This window comes from Ricinus communis, chromosome 6, assembly GCF_019578655.1.
Source record: "Ricinus communis isolate WT05 ecotype wild-type chromosome 6, ASM1957865v1, whole genome shotgun sequence".
Classification (NCBI taxonomy): Eukaryota; Viridiplantae; Streptophyta; class Magnoliopsida; order Malpighiales; family Euphorbiaceae; genus Ricinus; species Ricinus communis.
In genome coordinates, this window is record NC_063261.1 from 26,022,746 (window position 1) to 26,042,724 (window position 19,979).

At 31.4% G+C, this 19,979-nt stretch overlaps 3 protein-coding genes across 7 annotated transcripts; 2 read left to right on the forward strand and 1 right to left on the reverse strand.

The window, feature by feature from the left end:
• Window positions 1–1,889: 1,889 nt before the first annotated feature.
• On the forward strand, window positions 1,890–12,915 carry LOC8260112 (V-type proton ATPase subunit G 1). Of its 3 annotated transcripts, none has more exons than XM_048375579.1 (4): window positions 1,890–2,027; window positions 11,141–11,258; window positions 11,880–11,980; window positions 12,543–12,915. In XM_048375579.1, exons 2-4 carry the CDS (start codon window positions 11,171–11,173, stop codon window positions 12,684–12,686), a joined length of 333 nt encoding a protein of 110 aa, XP_048231536.1. In that variant the 5' UTR covers window positions 1,890–2,027; window positions 11,141–11,170; the 3' UTR covers window positions 12,687–12,915. The 3 variants fall into 3 exon arrangements, with proteins under 3 accessions (XP_048231536.1, XP_015581114.1, XP_002529578.1); XM_015725628.3 differs by lacking the exon at window positions 1,890–2,027 and adding an exon at window positions 9,552–9,677; XM_002529532.4 differs by lacking the exon at window positions 1,890–2,027 and adding an exon at window positions 9,690–9,976.
• LOC8260114 (caffeoylshikimate esterase-like) lies at window positions 1,899–4,319 on the forward strand. 2 transcript variants are annotated; one of them, XM_048375578.1, is made up of 2 exons: window positions 1,899–2,027; window positions 3,173–4,319. In XM_048375578.1, the coding sequence occupies exon 2, from the start codon at window positions 3,189–3,191 to the stop codon at window positions 4,173–4,175; it is 987 nt and encodes a 328-aa protein (XP_048231535.1). In that variant the 5' UTR covers window positions 1,899–2,027; window positions 3,173–3,188; the 3' UTR covers window positions 4,176–4,319. The 2 variants fall into 2 exon arrangements, with proteins under 2 accessions (XP_048231535.1, XP_048231534.1); XM_048375577.1 differs by lacking the exon at window positions 1,899–2,027 and adding an exon at window positions 2,092–2,304.
• A 319-nt stretch (window positions 12,916–13,234) lies between the features above and the next one.
• On the reverse strand, window positions 13,235–18,197 carry LOC8260111 (tyrosine-specific transport system). 2 transcript variants are annotated; one of them, XM_048375575.1, is made up of 9 exons: window positions 17,660–18,197; window positions 17,279–17,519; window positions 16,471–16,861; window positions 16,202–16,339; window positions 15,956–16,115; window positions 15,666–15,819; window positions 15,410–15,550; window positions 14,833–14,958; window positions 13,235–13,554 (listed from the first exon to the last, which is right to left on the reverse strand). In XM_048375575.1, the coding sequence occupies exons 1-9, from the start codon at window positions 17,911–17,913 to the stop codon at window positions 13,288–13,290; spliced, it is 1,872 nt and encodes a 623-aa protein (XP_048231532.1). In that variant the 5' UTR covers window positions 17,914–18,197; the 3' UTR covers window positions 13,235–13,287. The 2 variants fall into 2 exon arrangements, with proteins under 2 accessions (XP_048231532.1, XP_048231533.1); XM_048375576.1 differs by lacking the exon at window positions 13,235–13,554 and having other exon boundaries at window positions 14,447–14,958; window positions 17,660–18,108.
• Window positions 18,198–19,979: the final 1,782 nt, after the last annotated feature.

The following is a 19,979-nucleotide window of genomic DNA, read 5'->3' on the forward strand; positions in this document are numbered from 1 at the left end:
ATCAACATTAACTTACAGAAATCGAACCAACTAAACCTGAATTTCTCTCTCTACTCCTAATTAAAAAACAAGTAATTTGTACCGAGGAAGAGCAAAAATCATAACGAAGACAACATTTTCTCATATTTTTTTGTAGTTATGTTTTTTTATTAAAATTTATTTCTTAAATTTAAATCAAAATTAGAAAAAACAAATTTGTTGGCAAAAGAGCGAAGGAGTCTAGAGGCACGATATAGAGTGAAAGAGAGAAAAAAGAAAGATGTTTATATATTTAAGTTTCTTTATTTACTTTCTTTTTTATTTGCCTCATAAGAGGTTGAAGTTCAATTAAAATTTGTTTCAATGAGAAAAAGAAAAAAGATAAATTTTTTCTTTATCTATCTTTCTATCAAAATAGAAGAAAAAGAGAAAGCATTAAAATAAAATAGAAAGAGAAAGAAAAAAGGTTGCATTAAAAATAAAAGAGAAAATAAAGAAATAAAAAGAAGAGAAAAGTGTAAAAATGAAACGAGTCAAAATTTGGATGTAAATAGAAATTATTATAAAAAGTAAAAACTTTTTTTATTTAAATCCAACAAATTTTTTCTTATATTTTACTTTATATTATATATTTTTATAAATATTTAATAATTTTTTATTTATTTCTTTTATCAATAGAAAATTAAAATTATAGATATCAATATAAAAATCCATAGTGTATTCATCAAAATAAAATAAAAAAAGAAATTTTACTTCTAAAATATAAAGAATCAAATCAAACTTTTATTTTATATCTAAAAATAAAATTTAGGATGATATAATAAAAAACTTGATATGAATATAAAGATAAATTACTATGATTTTTCGGAGATTATGTGAAATATACCGATTGATCCTTCATTTTTTAATAATAACCTTCTTAAAATTTAGTTTCATATACTTTTTCACTTTTTTGTAATTTAAAAAAAATATTTTATTAGTCAAAGCACATTAATTTGTAATATTTTAAAATTTTTCTCAAAATATATTTTATTATTTCTCCCTCAATTATGATACAATGCATTAGCAGGTCCTTAAATATAAAAAGTGAGATTAATTTTTATTTTTATTATGAACTAGTGAAATGTATTAACATAACAAAATGAACGATAATAAAAATTTATTATGATAATTTGATTTTTTATAAATAATTATAATAAAAATTTCAATAAAATAAATTATAATAATGAACTCTTTAATAAATAATTTTAAAATTTTAAAAAATAAGATAAGCATGATAAGTTTGTTATGATATATTTTTAAAATTAAATCAAATAATTTTCTATGAATTTTAAAATTTATTAAGCTATTAAGAAGTTAGTAAATTTAATTTTATAATTATAATATTAAAATAATCAATAAAGTAACAAATGTTTTTCTATAAATTTTATATACAATATTTGATATATGCTTTCTTTAATTTTATAGATATATATTTTTAATGTAGTAAGATTTTAATGTTAGAAATATAATCTTAGATACTTTATTAAGTTTTATAAATAGTATTAAATATAATTATTTTTAAAATTTATAATTATATTATTGATTTTGGTTATATAACAAAGTTTCATATATATTTTTTTAATTTCATAAATGGGACACATAATAATTTCAGAATTATTGCAATTTTAATATAGTGCAGGTAAATCGTAGTAATTCATCTTAAAGTATTTAATAACATTTTAAAAATAAAATCATTTTTTTATATTATAATAATAAATTATTTTAATAGAAAGATAAAAAAGTAAAAAGATTATAATATATAATTGAAAAATGAGAGTACATAACCGCAGGAGGTCATAGTAATTTATAAAGAATGCAGGACAGATATCTGAAAATTGAGGCTAATTAAAAATTAATAAAAGAAAGTATAAGGCTAGTTTCGTAATTGAACACCAGTTCTGGATTGGACAATATTGCATTTCAGTTCCCAGCAATTCTACGTGTTTGTTTCCAGTGAAAGTTTCCAACACTAATCGTATCAATACAACACAGCACCGCTTCTTCAGGTGAGTCGATCTCTCTCTCTCTTTTCTTCTCTCTTTTATTTTTCTTGATTTTTGCTATTTCCTTACTTATCTCTCTGTGCTTTTTAGGTCACTTTAAATCCCATTGTTCCAATCATTATTTCTATGAAATTTTCTTTTCTTTCTTTTGGGTTCTAATTATGGGTCACTAACGTTTTCAGTAAAGATAAGAACTTTCTGACCTTGTGATCTTCAGTTTCTTGAACTTGTCAGATAAATCTGAAGCTTAATCATCAATCCTAGATGAAATTCATGTTGGGTATGACCTGATTTCATGGTTTAGTGTTGTTCAATTAATGTTTATTTTCTTATGTGGGTTCCTGTTTCTTGAGCTGGGATAATTCATTGGTAGAACTTTTGATATGGTAAGACTAGGTAATGGATCAGAGCAGTGAGATTTATCAATCTATGGGTTTTTCTTGGGAAATGATGGGTAGTGATTGGAATCTGGAGACTTTAGTTGTTTTTTAATTGATTTTACTCTAGGGAGATAGTGGAAGAATGGATAAATTTGGGTAATTCTTACTGATTATCTTGAAGGATATCAGCACAATGGCTTTTCTCTTCTCTTGGTTGGATATTGTTTCGTGTTAAATTATTGGTTTTTGAGTCCTATAATTATCAAGGATATTTAGTTTTTCTTTGGACTCTAAACTTCTCAAGAATAATTGTACACAAATTTAGGAAATTTTTTACTTAGATATATTTAATTTATGTCTATAAAGCTATTTGCTGAAAATATTTAAATCAGATATTTTTAACCTTTGAATATAAATTTAGGAATCAAATTAAAAATCACGGCCAATTAAAAATCAATAAAAAGAAGTATAAGGGTTCTTTTATAATTTGAGTTATGCTTATGGATTATCTTGAAGGATGTCACCAGAATGGCATTTTTTTTTTGTCTCGGTTGGATATTTTTTAGTATGGATTTGCTTAATTATTCATTTAGTAAGGTATGTTAGAACAATTTGTATGAAAGGGACGCTATTTTGCTGGCTCACTTCTTTTGTCTGTATTTGGACTTTTTGAAATACAAGTTTTTTCAAATGTTTGTAATTGATTTGCTAAATATTGGTTATTTGAATGGATCCTTACACCTCTTCTTTGTATTCTCTGCACCCCAGGTGCACTTTAGCAACAATGGCAGCACCAATTCAGCACCCAGTAGCAGAAGCCAGCGAAGAAAGCCCATTCGGAAAATTGTCCGCCTCAGAATTTTATGCCCGCCACAACGTCACTTGCTCTTCCGAATACATAACAAACTCCCGCGGCTTCAAACTTTTCACTCAATGGTGGACTCCACTCCCTCCGACCAAAATCACCGCCTGCGTCGCCGTCATCCATGGCTTCACCGGCGAATCCAGCTGGTTCGTCCAGTTAACCTCCATCCTCTTCGCTCAATCTGGCTTCGCTGTTTGCGCCATCGACCACCAAGGCCACGGCTTCTCCGACGGCCTTGACGGCCTCATCTACCATATCCCCGACCTCGCTCCCGTTGTAGACGACTGCATTCACTTCTTCACCCGCTTTCGTCAATCCCACGCTCCTGGCTTACCAGCCTTCTTATACGCTGAATCTTTAGGCGGCGCGATCGCGCTATACATCACGCTTCGTGAGAAAGGCGTGTGGGACGGATTAATTTTAAATGGAGCAATGTGTGGAATTAGCGCTAAATTCAAACCTCCGTGGCCGTTGGAGCATTTGCTTTTTATAGTCGCGGCTGTGGTCCCCACATGGTCTGTGGTTCCCACGCGCGGATCAATTCCTGATGTGTCCTTTAAGGAGAATTGGAAGAGGAAGCTGGCGACTGCTAGTCCGAGAAGAGTAGCTGCGAGGCCACGAGCAGCTACCGCGCTAATGATGCTAAGAGTGTGTGGAGAGTTACAAGAGAGGTTCGATGAAGTTGATGTTCCGTTGTTGATTGTGCATGGCGGTGATGATGTCGTGTGTGATCCTGCTTGCGTTGAGCAGCTATATACACTCGCCGCCAGTAAGGACAAGACGTTGAAGATTTATCCAGGAATGTGGCATCAGATCGTTGGTGAACCAGAAGAGAATGTTAATTTGGTGTTTGGTGATATTGTAGAGTGGCTGAAATCCCGTGCTGAAAGGGGGAGAAGTGGTTAGGGCTGTTCACTTCCCATCATGGAAGATAGTGGCGCGTAGGAATGTAACCAAGTAGTTGTTGAAACGGTTTTCAGGCATCTTAAATGTGGCAAAATAACTGTAGCTTAAAATTAAAATAAAAGGATATTATTATTATTATTATTATTATTATTATTTTATCTGTTATTTAAAACAGATATTAAGGATAAGATATTAAGGATAAGAGATAATATCATATTAATCTAAGTTTTCATTTGCCAATTTTGGATCAAATTTAATTGGCCAACATCCGGTGGATGCGTTCATTCAATGGTCTGAAATGGAGGGTGAGCAATGAAAATGATTTTTTTTTTTTTCAAAAAGAATTAACATTTTTCTTTTAACTAAATTATTGACATGTTAAAATTTAGAATTAAGCAACAATTTTTTTTTTCAATTATTTTATTTTTAAGAAGAGGGCCAGTGGTGCAGAAGTTGGTGAAATGATTTATTATCTTCATGTGGAGTAAATGATTTAACAGAATCATGTGATTTCGAACCTAAATGGATATGATTACGATCTTCCTTTTTTTCCTGTAGACTCAATAAAGTAAGGATTTTTGGCCCAAATCTGTCTAATTGATTAAAAAATTATATGTTTAGTAAAAGAATAAATAAATAGGCATAAAAGATGGTAGAACTTGTATTGTGATGAACCTCACAAGTTATGCATGTAATGGCTACTTTAGCTCACAATCTGGAGAATTAGTAAGTAAATTAATTCAAAATCAAACATTATTTCTTACAATTAAGAAAGTTATAACATTTTTTTAAAAAAAATTAATTAGAGATCTTCTATTATTTGAAATTTTATTTATTAATTATTTAGATTTCTAATACTTTTGTTTAGAGATTTTAGTCAAGTACTCATAAAAAAGAAACCAATCATTTTTAGTTTTTATATTTTATTTTTTTAGTCAAATGTTAGTTAGCTATTAATTTGATTAATCAAAGAGTCGATATTTTAACAATAAATTTTCAGTTAATTGAAAAATAAAAAAATATATATAAAAAGAAAAGGAGAAAAAAATGGATTTGGTTCACCAGTTTTTTAATTAACCTATAAATATTTAACTTATTTATAAAAGAATATTTTTTTTTATAAAATATATAACATAAATATTTAAAAGATATTTAAAAAAAAATCATAATTAATAGTAAAAATATAATCAATCAATTCAGTTTTGAATTAAAATAAAAAAACCAATCAATTAATTAAAGTTTTAAAACAAAAAAATAAAAAGTAGAGTGATATTATTCAGGGAATCGATTTTTATACTTCGGTTTAGTCGATTTTTCGATTGGTTTAGTTGGCTCGTTTATTCTGTTTCTAACCCATAGATTTGCTATTCAATAAAATCCTTGCTAATGTAAACTGGAGTAAATGAATTTGCTTTTTCTATGTAAAAAAGCCAAAAAAAAGGCCAAATAAGAACATAGACAAAGCAAAGAGAAACACAACAATTTACACCAGATCCAAATTTTCTAACTCACGAACAATGCAGGAAAGTGGTCCACCCCAACCGATGGACTTGGAGAAAGGTAGATCTTTGCAAGGGAATGAGCCCCCTGTTTGCAAACCAAAAACAAACTCGCAAGATCCAGACACATTTTAATAACATTCTCAAGCTCATTGCAGCAATGATAATAGGGAGACAATCACTTTCAACAATAATATACTTCCATCCCTTGCAAGAGGCAGTCTGTAAGGTAAAAATTATCACTTGCAGCTTAGGAAACTCAACTGACAGTTAATGCTCATTGCATTTTGCAGCAGCAAACAGAATCCGCCCTGCTTCATCTCTGCATACAGCCCCCAACCCCCCGAAGATTATTTGAAACAGTAGCATCACAGTTAACCTTGATAAAGCCCATTGGAGGTAGACTCCATTTCACCATACCTCTATATGGATGAGCCTGTTTCTTAGCGTTACACTCTTTATACTCGCACAAACATTTCCACGCTGTGCCAAGGATTTGGTTCATATCAAGAAATACCTTATCAAAATGTCTTTTATTCCGAGCAAATCAGAGTGACCAAAGGATCATGCAAGCCATTAAAAAATTTTCATCATGCAACATCTCATGAAGATTAATAATCCAATCAAAAAGTTACTTTTCATGAAAAACCCCAGTTCTCATTCCCAGGATACTGCAAAGCCAAACACCCTTAGACAATTCACAATCTCGCAATACAATGTAGTGCAATAAATATGGTTGCCAATTTAACAAAATGTAGTTGGGTATCACCATATGTCCTAGAGGTTGAGATGTCACACTTTCATTGATAGATTCATATAGATGGTGTGGTGATGGCAAAAGTGGTTAATTTGTCTTCCAATAATAATAGTAATAATTTTTTTGATCGTTCTTTTTCTCTTACAGTGTGCTCATTTTTTTCCTGATGTAGACTTTTCTCATATTTTATCTAATGATATTAAGAATTAATTTGTTGAAAATCTAAGCCCTTACTAACTTCTATTTATTTATTTCTTCGCATTTTAACAGAAAAAACTAATTTCTAATATTTTTAATTTTCTCAATAAGTAAATAATAATTTAAAAAAAATTAAAGACCTATAAATCAACTAAAACATCATAAATCAACAAAAAGATTAAATTACATAAAAAACCCTAAAATAAATAAATAGAATACAACAAAAAATTAAAATAAATAATAAAATAAACTTTTCTCAATATTATTCACTTGTCAATTGTTTCCCATGTCGGTTGCTTCTCTCTGTTTGCTAATTGTATGGTAACTCAATCCTCAAAAAGATTCATAATTAGTCCATGACTTCAACTATTTTTAGTATTGGTTGGAAAAGTGTCTCTTCCCAAAAGCATATTTGAGAAAAATAAATTATACAAAATTAAAAAATCAAGATATTAAACTAAAAAAATTTCAAATTTATTTTTTAGACATCCAATATCAATCTCAAACAAATCTTCAATATTTCTTTTCCTTCTTGAATTGTTTTATGTATCAATAAAACAAATCAAAATCAACCATAATCAAGTACAAATAAGGCTAATCTAAATACTAAAATATAATTGTTCTACCAAAGATATTAATTTCTAATATTTTAGATCATCTTTAATAAGTAAATAACAATTAAAGAAAAGAAGTTTAAGACAATTTATGTTTGATTAAAAAGTTAATCAAATATCAATGATACCTAGTTTAATATCAACCAAACATCAAATAAATATCAATAAAATTATTCAATTAGAAAAAATATATAAAATCAACAAAAAATAAATAGAAATCAACAAAAAATTTAAAATATGAACAAATATGAATTAAATAAGAAAAAAGATAAAAGAGTATACATTCAAACACATCTTAAAAGAAATAGGTCTTTTATCTCATATTTACTTCATTCAAGAATAGAGAGCAAAATTATAATTTTATTGGCCAAATGCATATTTATGTTCCTGAACTTTAGTCATTTAGTCAGTTTAACCCTTTAGCTTTCAATTTAACCAACAGACATTTGAACTTGCTTTCTTGTGATATTTTAACACTTTTTACATATGTTTTCATTCAATATGTCCACATATATTATACAAAAGTGTTTAAATATTACTAAAAAAATAAAGTCTATATGCATGTTAGTTGAAAGTTATAGGTGTTTAGATATTAAAAAAAAAAAAAAATTCAAATATCTGTTACTAGTTAAGAATTGCTAATAATTATTATCAATGGCCAAGACATGCTAACCCTAGAATTAGGACTAAGAATATATTTATAGAGGTAGGTTTTTAGGAAACCCTAAGACAACATATAAGCTGAAATTGATTTTAAATTTTAAAAGAAAAAAGATTTCCTTTTATCGATCATTAATATCCAATAAAAATCCTGTAAAATCCTAATAAGTATCATAAAAACTTTCTAGAATCTTCTTTTGATACTTTTTGGCGTTCTTAAGTCAAAATACATATAGAAAATGTCAGATTCAAAAAATGAGCCAATTTGAACTGAGTAGAGCGATTGGCTCTGCATAGAGCCAATTCGGTTGTACGCAGAGCCAATTGACTTTAAGGATCAAAACGTTTTAGACAGTTTTGTATTTTAGTCCTTGAACTTGAGGAAACTATCATTTCTCCCCTTAAACTTAATTTTTTCTAATAATTGAGTCCAAATTGATTCTAGAAAGTAATGTTAGTTCAATTATTCTCAAACCTAAATGAGATTTATTCATCCTCAACCTCCCAAAACTTGTGAAAGGTAGTGACTCTTAACATTGGGTTTTTTTTGTAATTCCCTCAATATATAGATCAAGAAAATGGGTGCTGACAATAATGTTTTTATATTTCTAGGGAAAATAGAGTCGTTGGAGCTTCGTAGAAAATGTAAATAGTCATTCAACCACCATAATAAATGTAGCTTCACGGGCATGATCTTTTCTTCACGGACATTCCTTACTGCTAAACTAGTGTCTATAAAAAAGGCAGTCGTCCTACCCGTGAATAATTGTTCACGGTTGGGAATTTTATCTTCATGAGTGTGAACTTATTGTTACAACCATAATGGTTGATGTCCACGGTTGGGACAGCTAGGTCATGAAGTCTTATGTCCCTTTTCTCCAAAAACTCAAGAGAGGAACTCTTCATAGGCGTGAAGCCTATGTCACAAGCGTGAAGTTTAAAGTTCATGGTTAGGATTAGAAGTGGTGGAGTCTTTTGTTCATTTTCTATCTTTCCTTCATTCAGCTGCTTCAGAGGGGGAATCATTGGTCACGGGCATGACACTGCTCTATTTTATTTTTACTTGAAATTTCAAGATATTATTCCTAAAACTTGCAAGAGAGCACTTAAAGGCAAAATGTTAAGTATTGTTTGCCCTTATGAATATTAATTACCGTTATTTGAAAACCCTAGGTTCATTTAGGAAGAGAGTTTTTTGGGTAACTAGACAAATAAGTCACTAAAAAAGAACTTAGATTATGAAAGTTTTGTTATTGAATGACAAAAGATTTTTTGAACCCTAGACAATACCAGATTTTCAATTTAATTGCCTTATCACTCTAGAGACTTGCAAATCAATAATCTGTAGTAACAGCCAGAGGATTCCTTCAAATCTAGCATCAGCAACATATAAATCGTAGTAGTTCATCTTAAAAAACTTGATAATGTTTTTAAAAATAAAATCATCCTTTTATATTATATTGATAAATTATTTTAATAGAAAGATAAAAAGAATGTATTATAATCAACTTTAAAAAGATTACAATATATAATTGAAAAATGAGAGTACATAACCGCGGGAGGTCATGTAATTTATAAAGAATGCAGGACAGATACTTGAAAATTGAGGCTAATTAAAAATTAATAAAAAAAAGTATAAGGCTAGTTTCGTAATTGAACACCAGTTCTGGATTGGACAATATTACAGTTCAGTTCCCAGCAATTGAACGTGTTTGTTTCCAGTGAAAGTTTCCAACACTAATCGTATCAATACAACACAGCACCGCTTCTTCAGGTCAGTCAATCTCTCTCTATCTCTCTCTCTCTCTCTCTCTCTCTTTTCTTCTCTCTTTTGTTTTTCTTGATTTTTGCTATTTCTTAGCCTATCTCTCTGTGCTTTTTAGATTACTTTAAATCCCATTGTTACAATCATTATTTCTATTAAATTTTCTTTTCTTTCTTTTGGGTTCTAATTATAGGTCACTAACGTTTTCAGTAAAGATAAGAACTTTCTGATCTTGTGATCTTCAGTTTCTTGAACATGTCAGATAAATCTGAAGCTTAATCATCAATCCTAGATGAAATTCATGTTGGGTATGACCTGATTTCATGGTTTAGTGTTGTGCAATTGATGTTTTCTTTATTTTATTTATGTGGGTTCCTGTTTCTTGAGCTGGGATAATTCATTGGTAGAACTCTTGATATGGTAAGACTAGGTAACGGATCAGATCAGTTAGATTTTTCGATCTATGGGTTTTTCTTTGTAAATGATGGGTAGTGATTGGAATCTGGAGACTCAGTTGTTTTTTAATTGATTTTACTCTAGGGAGATAGTGGAAGAATGGATAAATTTGGGTAATACTTATTGATTATCTTGAAGGATATCAGCACAATGGCTTTTCTCTTCTCTTGGTTGATATTGTTTCCTGTGGATTTGTTAAATTATTGGTTTCTGAGTCCTATAATTATCAAGGATATTTAGTTTTTCTTTGGACTCGCGATAACATAAGTTTATATCTTCTTAAGAATAATTGGAAGGACTAAATAATCAAGTTACCAATCTGATATGAAGTCATTCTTTCATTGACTTTTGTACTCTGAACTAAGATGTTAGTTCATAGCTTTTGAGCTATTTAAGCATGAGCTTCCTATTATTTTTGGTTATGGGGCCTTCTTTGATTCAGCTATTTCGTGGCTTGTGAGTGAATTGGATACTCCATATTCAATAGGCATAACCTTTTACTTTTAGCACGTCTGCATTTCCCTAGTCAGGCTTGGTGTTAACTTACCCACAACCCCTTGTTAGATTTAGGGGTTGTAAACTTTTCACATCCTGAAGTTTAATGTTATCCGGTCCTTTTAATATGAACTGCTATTTTCCCATGTGGGTTCTAGACCTGGTTATCTAAATAAATACAAATCAAGTGCACTTCTTGTTTCTTTTTACTTTATTTAGGAATGAGGACAGGAGTGGAGTTACTTACTGTTTGTTTGATGTGAAATTTAGTACGATTTGTTAAAACTATTTGTATGAAAGGGACGCCATTTTGCTGGCTCACTTCTGTCTGTATTTAAACTTTCTGAAATGGAAGTTTCTCCAAATGTTTGTGATTGATCTGATGATATTGTTCATTTGAATGGATCCTTACACAAGCCACTTGTCTATGCTACTGGAAGAGCTATCTTGTTCTCATATTATCTAGTGCTAATATTCATTTTCTCTCCCTTTAAGAATAACATTTGTGTTCTGCTTCACAGTTTAGTAATCCACTAGAAATTCCTGGAAGAATGGATTCCAACAGGGGTCAGAATGGAATTCAACTCCTGCTAGCTGCAGAACAGGAAGCTCAGCATATTGTCAATGCTGCCAGAAGTCGTAAGTATTCTCCCTTTTCCTTGTATCTTGCTCTTACCTGAAAGTCACACTTCTGACATTCTGTTTAAATCATCTATCATCCCTGTGATTGTATAACTTCTGATATTTTACTATCTTCTGATATCATCTTTGTGCTAAGGATACTAGGCATCTTGATGAACTATTTTATCTTGGCACTTAGGACTTTACTATACAACCTTCTTGTTTATTTGCATCTCTTGTCTGTTTATGAGGAGGCTAAAAGAATGGGATGGATTCTAATTGGGTAGTCAGGAAGATCAGCTTTCTAGCCTTTATCAGTGCCAGCTGCTGTTTATTTACCATAAAATTCCCCATCTATTTGGCAAGAGCTTTGACTTTTTATACATGCAAAACATGGCTTGAAGTGAAAATTTTAGTATTATATTATTCTCAAAGAATTATATGCATAACTATAAGTTTGTAGTTTTCCTTGAGGTGAATTTAAGGGAAGCAATTCTTAATTGAACCTTTAAGTTTTAACAAATTTATCCCCCAACCCCCACCCCACACTCCCTCCATCCTTTTGTTCATTAAAAGAGATGATGGAGGAAGTCATCACATTCATTGAGATATTAATAAGTCCTGTTTCTTTTCCTGTAGAAAAAATGGCTAGACTGAAACAAGCCAAGGAAGAGGCTGAAAAGGATATTGCTGCATTCCGTGCTCACATGGAAGCTGAGTTTCAGAGGAAGGTTGCAGAGGTGAGAACGCCAAACCAAAGATGTCAGAATTAACTTTTCACTTTTTTTGTTTTGAAAAAGGAAAAAAGAAAAAGAAATTGATGCATGTCACAGCCAGTCATATCTATCTGCAATCTGAAGCATCTTGCTAGCTTTAGGTGATTGGATTCATGGAGATATACAACATAATTTCAAGACAATTGATTATCTATAAATCGTGTGCTAGACTTGTATGCTACAGGCATGTATTTGATGATTCACAATCATATTTTATGATCAGCTTTGATGCTGATGCCTTTTATTTCTTTTCCTTGTTGATAATCAATTCAAATTTTGAACCATTCTTGATAGTTTTGGTCTAATTTAGCTGCCATTACTATACCCAAGTGCATGCACATGTTTTCTCATGCAACTGAGACACACACACACACGCACCAGATTTCCTGGTCATAGTAGTTGAGCTGCTTATTTATAGACTGAGTCAAACGCAAATCAACTGCTTGCTACTTCTGCTAGATTCTTGTATTATTAATATTATTTTACTTAGAACGTCACATGATTCCGCTCATGTAAAAACAAACAGAGTAGCGGGGATTCTGGTGCAAATGTGAAGCGGCTGGAGCAAGAAACAGACACAAAGATACACCACCTCAAGATAGAAGCATCAAGAATATCCTATGATGTGGTACAGATGCTTCTCAAGCATGTGACATCAGTGAAGAACTAGGAACTGGCTGCACCAAGAGGTTAATCGTGTTAAAATGTTCTCCTTGTGCATGTACCATTTTGATTCGGACACTGGTGTTCTGATTTGGTGAGAGTGCATTTATTTCAGTTCTCTCTAAAATATTTATGACCTCTATTGCTTTATTATGTTTATTTATGAAATTTATAGCTTGTATTGCTTGATTACTTCATGAAATAAATTAGCTCTGGTTAAGAGATCCTTTCTTTTACAATTAGCTATCATGTATAATAACAGTGTTATGTTTTCTTTTCCCCTATATCCTAAAAGTAAAATTACCAAATCCATGACAATTCTGAATCCCATCGTATGTAGACTACTCTTACATGATGTGCATTCCGCTCATATGGCAAGTCTATATCATGTGATTGAAAGTGCATGTAAGAAATCTGATATGTCAGAATATATCAATTTGTGAAATGCAGTGGCCAAATGTATATTTAAGTCTTTGAACTTTTCAGTTTTATTTTATTGGGTTTTTTAATTTTTATTTTATTTCATTGAGTTCTCAATAGAATAGATAAAAGCCTCTTGAAATATGTAGAAGTAGTCTTCAATAAAATAAAGAATAAAGTGCTAGGGTTTAATAAAATAAATAAAAATTTAAAAGGTTCAATAAAATACAACAGAGAAGTTCAGGGTTAAGCATGGATTTTGCCAAACACAATTCACAAAACAAGCATGGAAAGTGAAATATTACAGGCAGTTCATGGCTGTAACGAACGAGGTAGCAGGACCTCAGATTGACATGTAAGATTCTCTCAGTTTGTTGGAACATCATTGGCATTTGAAGTTTTCTCCTGTATCGAAATGGAAAAGGATCCCAATTGATTGCTTTCCTTGTAAATACCTGAGAGAGTGTTTCTTGCATCAGTAAAAAACAAGGAGAGGGCATGCCTTTCTTATGGAACCTCCAGATACAGTATAAACAATAGTTGCCATAGCAGAACGTAACCGAGGTCTGAGAGGTTCCGTTGATCCATTTTCTTGTTTCTTCTAGGGAAGTTTTTTGTTTTCAATAGCAATTTTAGCGAAGGATGAAATGCTAAATTTATATGTATATTAATTATTCTTTATAAGATTGAGAAATTACTTTTGATTATTCCTCAAAAAAAAATACTTTTGATTTAATATTTATTTTCAACAAATTGTATACTACCAAGTGTACTTTTTGGTGTTTAATAAAAATAGCAAAATTAAATTACTCTTATCAACAAAAATTTATATTTTGATTTGACTTTATTTCCCAGAATAAAAGTTTGACATAAATTTACTTTAAAAAAAAAAAAAAAAGCCATACGGATTCATAAGGCAAAAGGTGCATGTAAATCTCTAAATTTTTGCCCAAAGAATAATTAAATCTTTAAATTTTAAAATAGCTCAATTACATCCTTTACAGTTTGAAAACAAAACAATTATACTTTTGGAGCCGACAAAATTACAAAATAGCTCAATAGCTAATATTTTCTCATATGTAAAAGATGTAAGTTCAAAAGAGTTAAAGCAATTTGTTTTTAATGTAAAGAACTAATTAGTTCTCATGCAGTTATATATTAAAGTAAACGGATTTAGTTTTAAGGATGTAATTGTTCAATTTTTGAAATTTTATAAATATAATTGAACTACTGTGAAGTTTAAGAGTTTAATTGTGTTTCGGTCGAAAGTTTACGGACTACTATGTTTCTTGCTGATTCATAATTTCTTTTAATACTATTACAGGACTAACAATAAAAGAAATATGATAGTTTAAAATTCTCAGAATTATGGTAATTAATCATTCATTAGTTATATATACATTTTCTACAAAAATATTTAGCAGTGTGCTTTTGATAATTCTGCCAAATGAGCTCCACATTGTATTATACTGCAATTCTTTCCAGGATATCATAGCTCCCTCATCCAAGACATTGAAATCTTTACTGGCCAAGTACAAGATTCTGCAAGATTAGAATGTCTTTTTTTTTTTCCCTGCTATAGGCTATGAAATTCTTGATTCAATTCAAAATGACTTTGTTATATTTGTAGTCAAATAATAATTTTTGGGTTATGTACTGTTTGGTTAGAGGTGTAGTTCTGAGAAATACTGAAAGATTTGTTCAACCATTATCCCACAAGCAAAGATACCTACTCCAACAAGTGCAGGCTTAGCTTTCCATAACACTTTTTCTTTAGTGTCCTCCTTTTCTCTGTCGTACATTGCCCATGCCATAGCTGGTGGAAGAACTCCATACAACATTGTCATGCAGTATCCTCCCTGTTCCATATTAAAAGTTCCAATAATAAGAACAACATTATCATGCAAGTATTTTATTACAGCCTTTGTATACAAATATGTTCTTGTAAATCAGAAATTCATAAAGGAAATGAGTTGTCACGCCTTAAACTATTGCACTACCACACAGACACTCGATTATTGAAATATTAGCGCAATGGCAATGTCATCACGCAGTTTCGCATCTACTAGCCAGCTTTATACAAGTTATACCAGCACTAGGATAAAAAGATTAGTACAAAACAAGATTAATCCGTTAAAGTAACTATATATGCTAAAATAATGATCTCTATGGAAACAATTTGTGGCTCAAAATTCTTAGAGATTAAAAGAAGTGCTTCACTTGATTTTGAAATTAATGTTTCCTCTTTTATAGCTTATGAAACGGGCATTATGCAATTGAATGTATTTCGTGCCTGCATGATTGACTTACAGCAATATCTGTAGCAGCAGAGAAGGCATCGGGAACATTGGTTGAGACAAGCAGTGTTGGAGCAACAACCATTGCCATTGCTGTGAAGCTAATTTTATTTCTTTCCCACCAATTATTTAACACGAATATCATGTTTCGTTCCTGCAATAGTTTTGAATTGCATCGAATGATTAGTGATATGTTGCAACATGTAGCAGAAAGCTTACATTTACTGAACTCCTCAAGGTGGTAGAGTTGGATACGGAATAACTGCTACCTGTAATATTTGTGTAGCAGATGAATGCCATGAAAGATCCTTGAGTTGCTCCTTGAAGAATTCAGAGAAGCCTAGGAGGGTGCCAATTAATGATGTTCCTACTGCCAGAAGTGAGAAGGCCTCTACCATGTATGACACCCCACTCCATCTCACACTGGACCAAGAACAAATGACTATGAGATTCAGGATTTTCAGTGTCAAAAATAACTTGGGACACGAAGAAAGCTCAACGAAAGCACTGGCCAAGGAGGTGGTAGTCTTCAAATTCTAAATTCAGAAAGAATGCAGACCTCATCAGTAATTCTACAGGATCAACAACTTGATCAGTCTGAGCTGAAAGTCCAAGTGCAATTGTATCCCAAACAAGCAATCCCAGTAAAGGGACAAGGCTACCCAGCAGAACTGAAGCCCTCAGTCGCGGCAGATCACCACCCAAATATGCACAAAGAACTGCAAGATTATCAATCATATTAAACCAAGAAGCATTCTGCAGCTTATAAAACTCGTGAATTCTGAATACTGTACTATGTATTTACCAGGAGCAAGATCATGATATACCAAAGAGAAGATTATTACAGGAACTGTAGTCGGGACTTTTCCCCAGTCACAACTTCCTTCTAATCCTGACCACCCTCCAAGCACAACTGCTAGCACCTCTATTGCTATCAGCAAACCTGTGCATCAATTCCTTCATTATTATTAACAACTATAAATAATTAATAATTGTAAAAGTTTTGCAACAAATTCATGCTATCATATGTCATCATGCAAATTCCCTAGTAGCAACAGATTAATCTCTGTATACCTATCATGGTAACAGTGAGCCATTGGTTGACTTGATCAGTGGCTGAAGTGCCACCAATGGAGATTAGCATAGTGAAAAGAGCAGTGAACAAACAGCCTGAGAGTGGTTCAGGAAGATTGATCAAATGGAAAAGGAGCTCCCCAGATTTAGAACTATAGGCAATCATTGAAGTATAACCCAAGAAGACATAGGTCATAGTGGCTAAAGTTCCACCCCAATCTCCTAGAGTCTCTTGAGCCATAGTCCTTAATGATATAACATCTAGTTCACCTTCACCTCCTCTTTTCTTCTTCTTTCTCCTCAAACCCACATTGATTTCAATAAGTAATAGTGCTTCAAGTAAGAGAAAGCCCCAACACACTATAATGGTAACTGAACTTGGAATAATTCCCTGCAAGTTGAAATACTATCAATGACTATGGAAACACCTCTTTCTTATGATCCTCTCTCAACAAGATTGATTCAATGTTTTAGATTCTAATTAAAGGAAAATATTAGAAACATCTTCTATTACCCTGTATATCCTCAAGTTTCATATGCAGCAAGCTCAGATGTCCTCTATGAAGATTCTGCTCCTTCTCTTCTATTCAAACTTAGAAATGCTATTCAAGAAGACATAATTTAAAGTTTCTGAATTAAACAGAAACATGATTGGTGTGTTTTTAGCAACCATTAAAAAAAAGGTTCCAATTTACTTTTCCTCTTAAAATCAATAGAATTTAACGTTATAATTTTCACAATTCTTGAAAAGCATGACAACATATCAGAATATACAGATAATAAAGAAATAGATTAGAGAGACAATTACAGCAGGAGAAGCTTTTTGAGGAAGAGCAAGAATCCCAGAACCAATACTTGTACCAATAATAAGAGCAACAGCACCAGCAATAGTTCCTTTCTTATCAGCTACAACCTTAACAGCAGGATTCTTCTCCTCCTCATCAGTCAATTCTATGGAACCTTTCTTTGCCTTTGTCACAATAGGTCTTTGAATACCAGGCCATGTCTTTTGCTGCAGCCATATGCAGGCACACATACGATTGCCACAGCTGGGAAAAGAAGAGAGATTTTTTCAGTTACATGTACCATTAACAATATTGGCATAAACAGAAAGAACTAGCTTTGGCTCAATGGCGCCAGAGTCCATCTTTAACATAAAAAAAGAGAAACTAGGTGAGCTGCTTCCTACATTTTGTAATACTTGAAGCAAAGTTTTGTTCTTTCTAGTCGGTGACCACTTGTTGGCCATGGTGGATTGGCACTTTTACTGGCTTTATAATACAAGGAAGAAGATGAAGGCATGCGCTGTATATCCATTACTGAGAGAGATGATAGAGCTATGGAATGAATGGAGCATAAATGCAAGTTCCCCATATATCTTGGAAGTGGACCATTTGTTGAATGTGATTGGTCGGTCCACAAGATCTTTTTGCAACAAGGCATGCTAGGAGGACCATTACAACATTTTTCGTTGACAAGTAGTAAATGATACAGGTCATTTTCAATTTGTATAAAAGATCAAAAGATTTTATCTTTTTTTTTTTTTTTTCAATTAATATCATTATCTTTAGCTATTTTCTTACTAAAATATTTTCATTAATTTTTTTAATATATTATTTAATAAGCCAAATATTAGTAAATTTGTCAATTCATCTACAATTTGATATTCAAATAAAAAGTTGTATTAAAATTTAAAAAAATTTATATAATAATTTGAATTGAAATTTAGAGAGTGACACTTAATTATAGATGTTGATATTTATATTAATTATTAATAGACAATCTAATAAGAAAATGATTTATCAAAATTACAAGAAAAATTATTTTTTTGTTTAATTTTGAAATCAATATTGTTTCATCTCGTACAGAAAGACACAAAAAGACATTTAAAAGAGAAAGAAAAGAAATTTTTAGCAAATAAACTATAAAAATGTTACATGGTAGAATATATATGGAGTCCTACTTCATGTAGAAGATTTGATTTGTTATTTATCTCTTAAACAGTATATATCTCATGTATCTATCTCTTTCCATATATGCTCCTACTATTTAGGTTTTTACTTTGTATTAAAATAGGGTCTTGTAAATAAGAGTTTATATAAGTCCTTGTATCTAAGAAATTTATGATTATGAATTAATTAATTGAATTAAGTTTCTTTACGATATCTGAGTAGCTTGTATAAAATTTTTATTATAAAAATGTCTTCCTCTCCATCTGAAACCCTTACTAAACCAACCACCATACCATTACCACAAATTATCCATGTCAACTTTGAAAATTGGGGCTTTAGACCTGTAATAACCCTCACCCGAAACTAATTATGACACATAGTCTCAAATCATAGAGATGCATATCACTGGGCATAAAAAATTGAATTATATTATGAGAGATTCTCCTCAACCCGAATAAACTAATTCGTCTTACTCCAAGTAGTATGCTGAAAATCAGAAAGTTAAAAGTTGGTTACTCACATCAATGACACTAATCATGAAAAGATATCTTCGTATTCATACAGCTTGTGAAATCTGGAAAGTTCTTTCAAAAACATTCTATGATGGATCAGACGGAACTCAGGTTCTTGCTCTTAATCAACGAGTATTCCTAAGTCGACAGTTTGACAGATCGATTCCAACCTACTATAGCTAGCTAGTTAAGATATTTCAAGAGCTTGATCATCGGGATAAAATAAGAATGAAAGATTCTGAAGACGTGACTATGTATAAAGCAGTTGTAGAGAAGTTGAGAATCCACATCTTCTTAAACGGACTTGATGTCGAGTTTGAACAAGTGAGAGGAGAAATTCTTCGAATGGATCCGAGTTTAGACCTTGAACGAACATATGCATATGTTCGTTGAGAAGCAAATCGAAAAAAAATTTTGACTGGAGAACAGGCTTCCTCGGAGTTAACTGCATTGCTCGCCAAAAGAACTAACTCGTCAGCTCGGGATAATACTACTTGTAGCTTTGGCATTGGTAATAAATAGACAAATTCAAAAAAGAAATGTACACATTATGGTGTGACAGGTCATACTCAAAGCATATGTTATGATCTGATTGGATATTCTGAATAGTGGGATCTGTCTAAAGCCAAAAAGAATTTAAAAACTAAAAAACTGCATCAATATCAACAGTTGTGGCCGAACAACCTTCCTCGCTAGATGTTGTTGCATTATACATATCTTCAGAACCACCAAGCAACTCTTTTTGTAGTTCTACCACTGTTAGGTCGTATAGATGGATTATTGATTCTGGATCAACTGATCTTATATCTTTTAATACACCTAACGAGCTAAAAATAATCGAACAATCCATTGTATCTACAACCAATGATACAGAAGCTAGTGTTACTCGTAAATGGTCATTCATTATTTTAATTGTTCCATCTCTAAACTTCAATTTAATATATGTATCCTAACTAATCACCTCTTTGAATTATATAGTAATTTTTTACCTGATTATTGTGTTTTAAGGACATCAAGACAAAGAGGATGATTGGTTATGTTACTA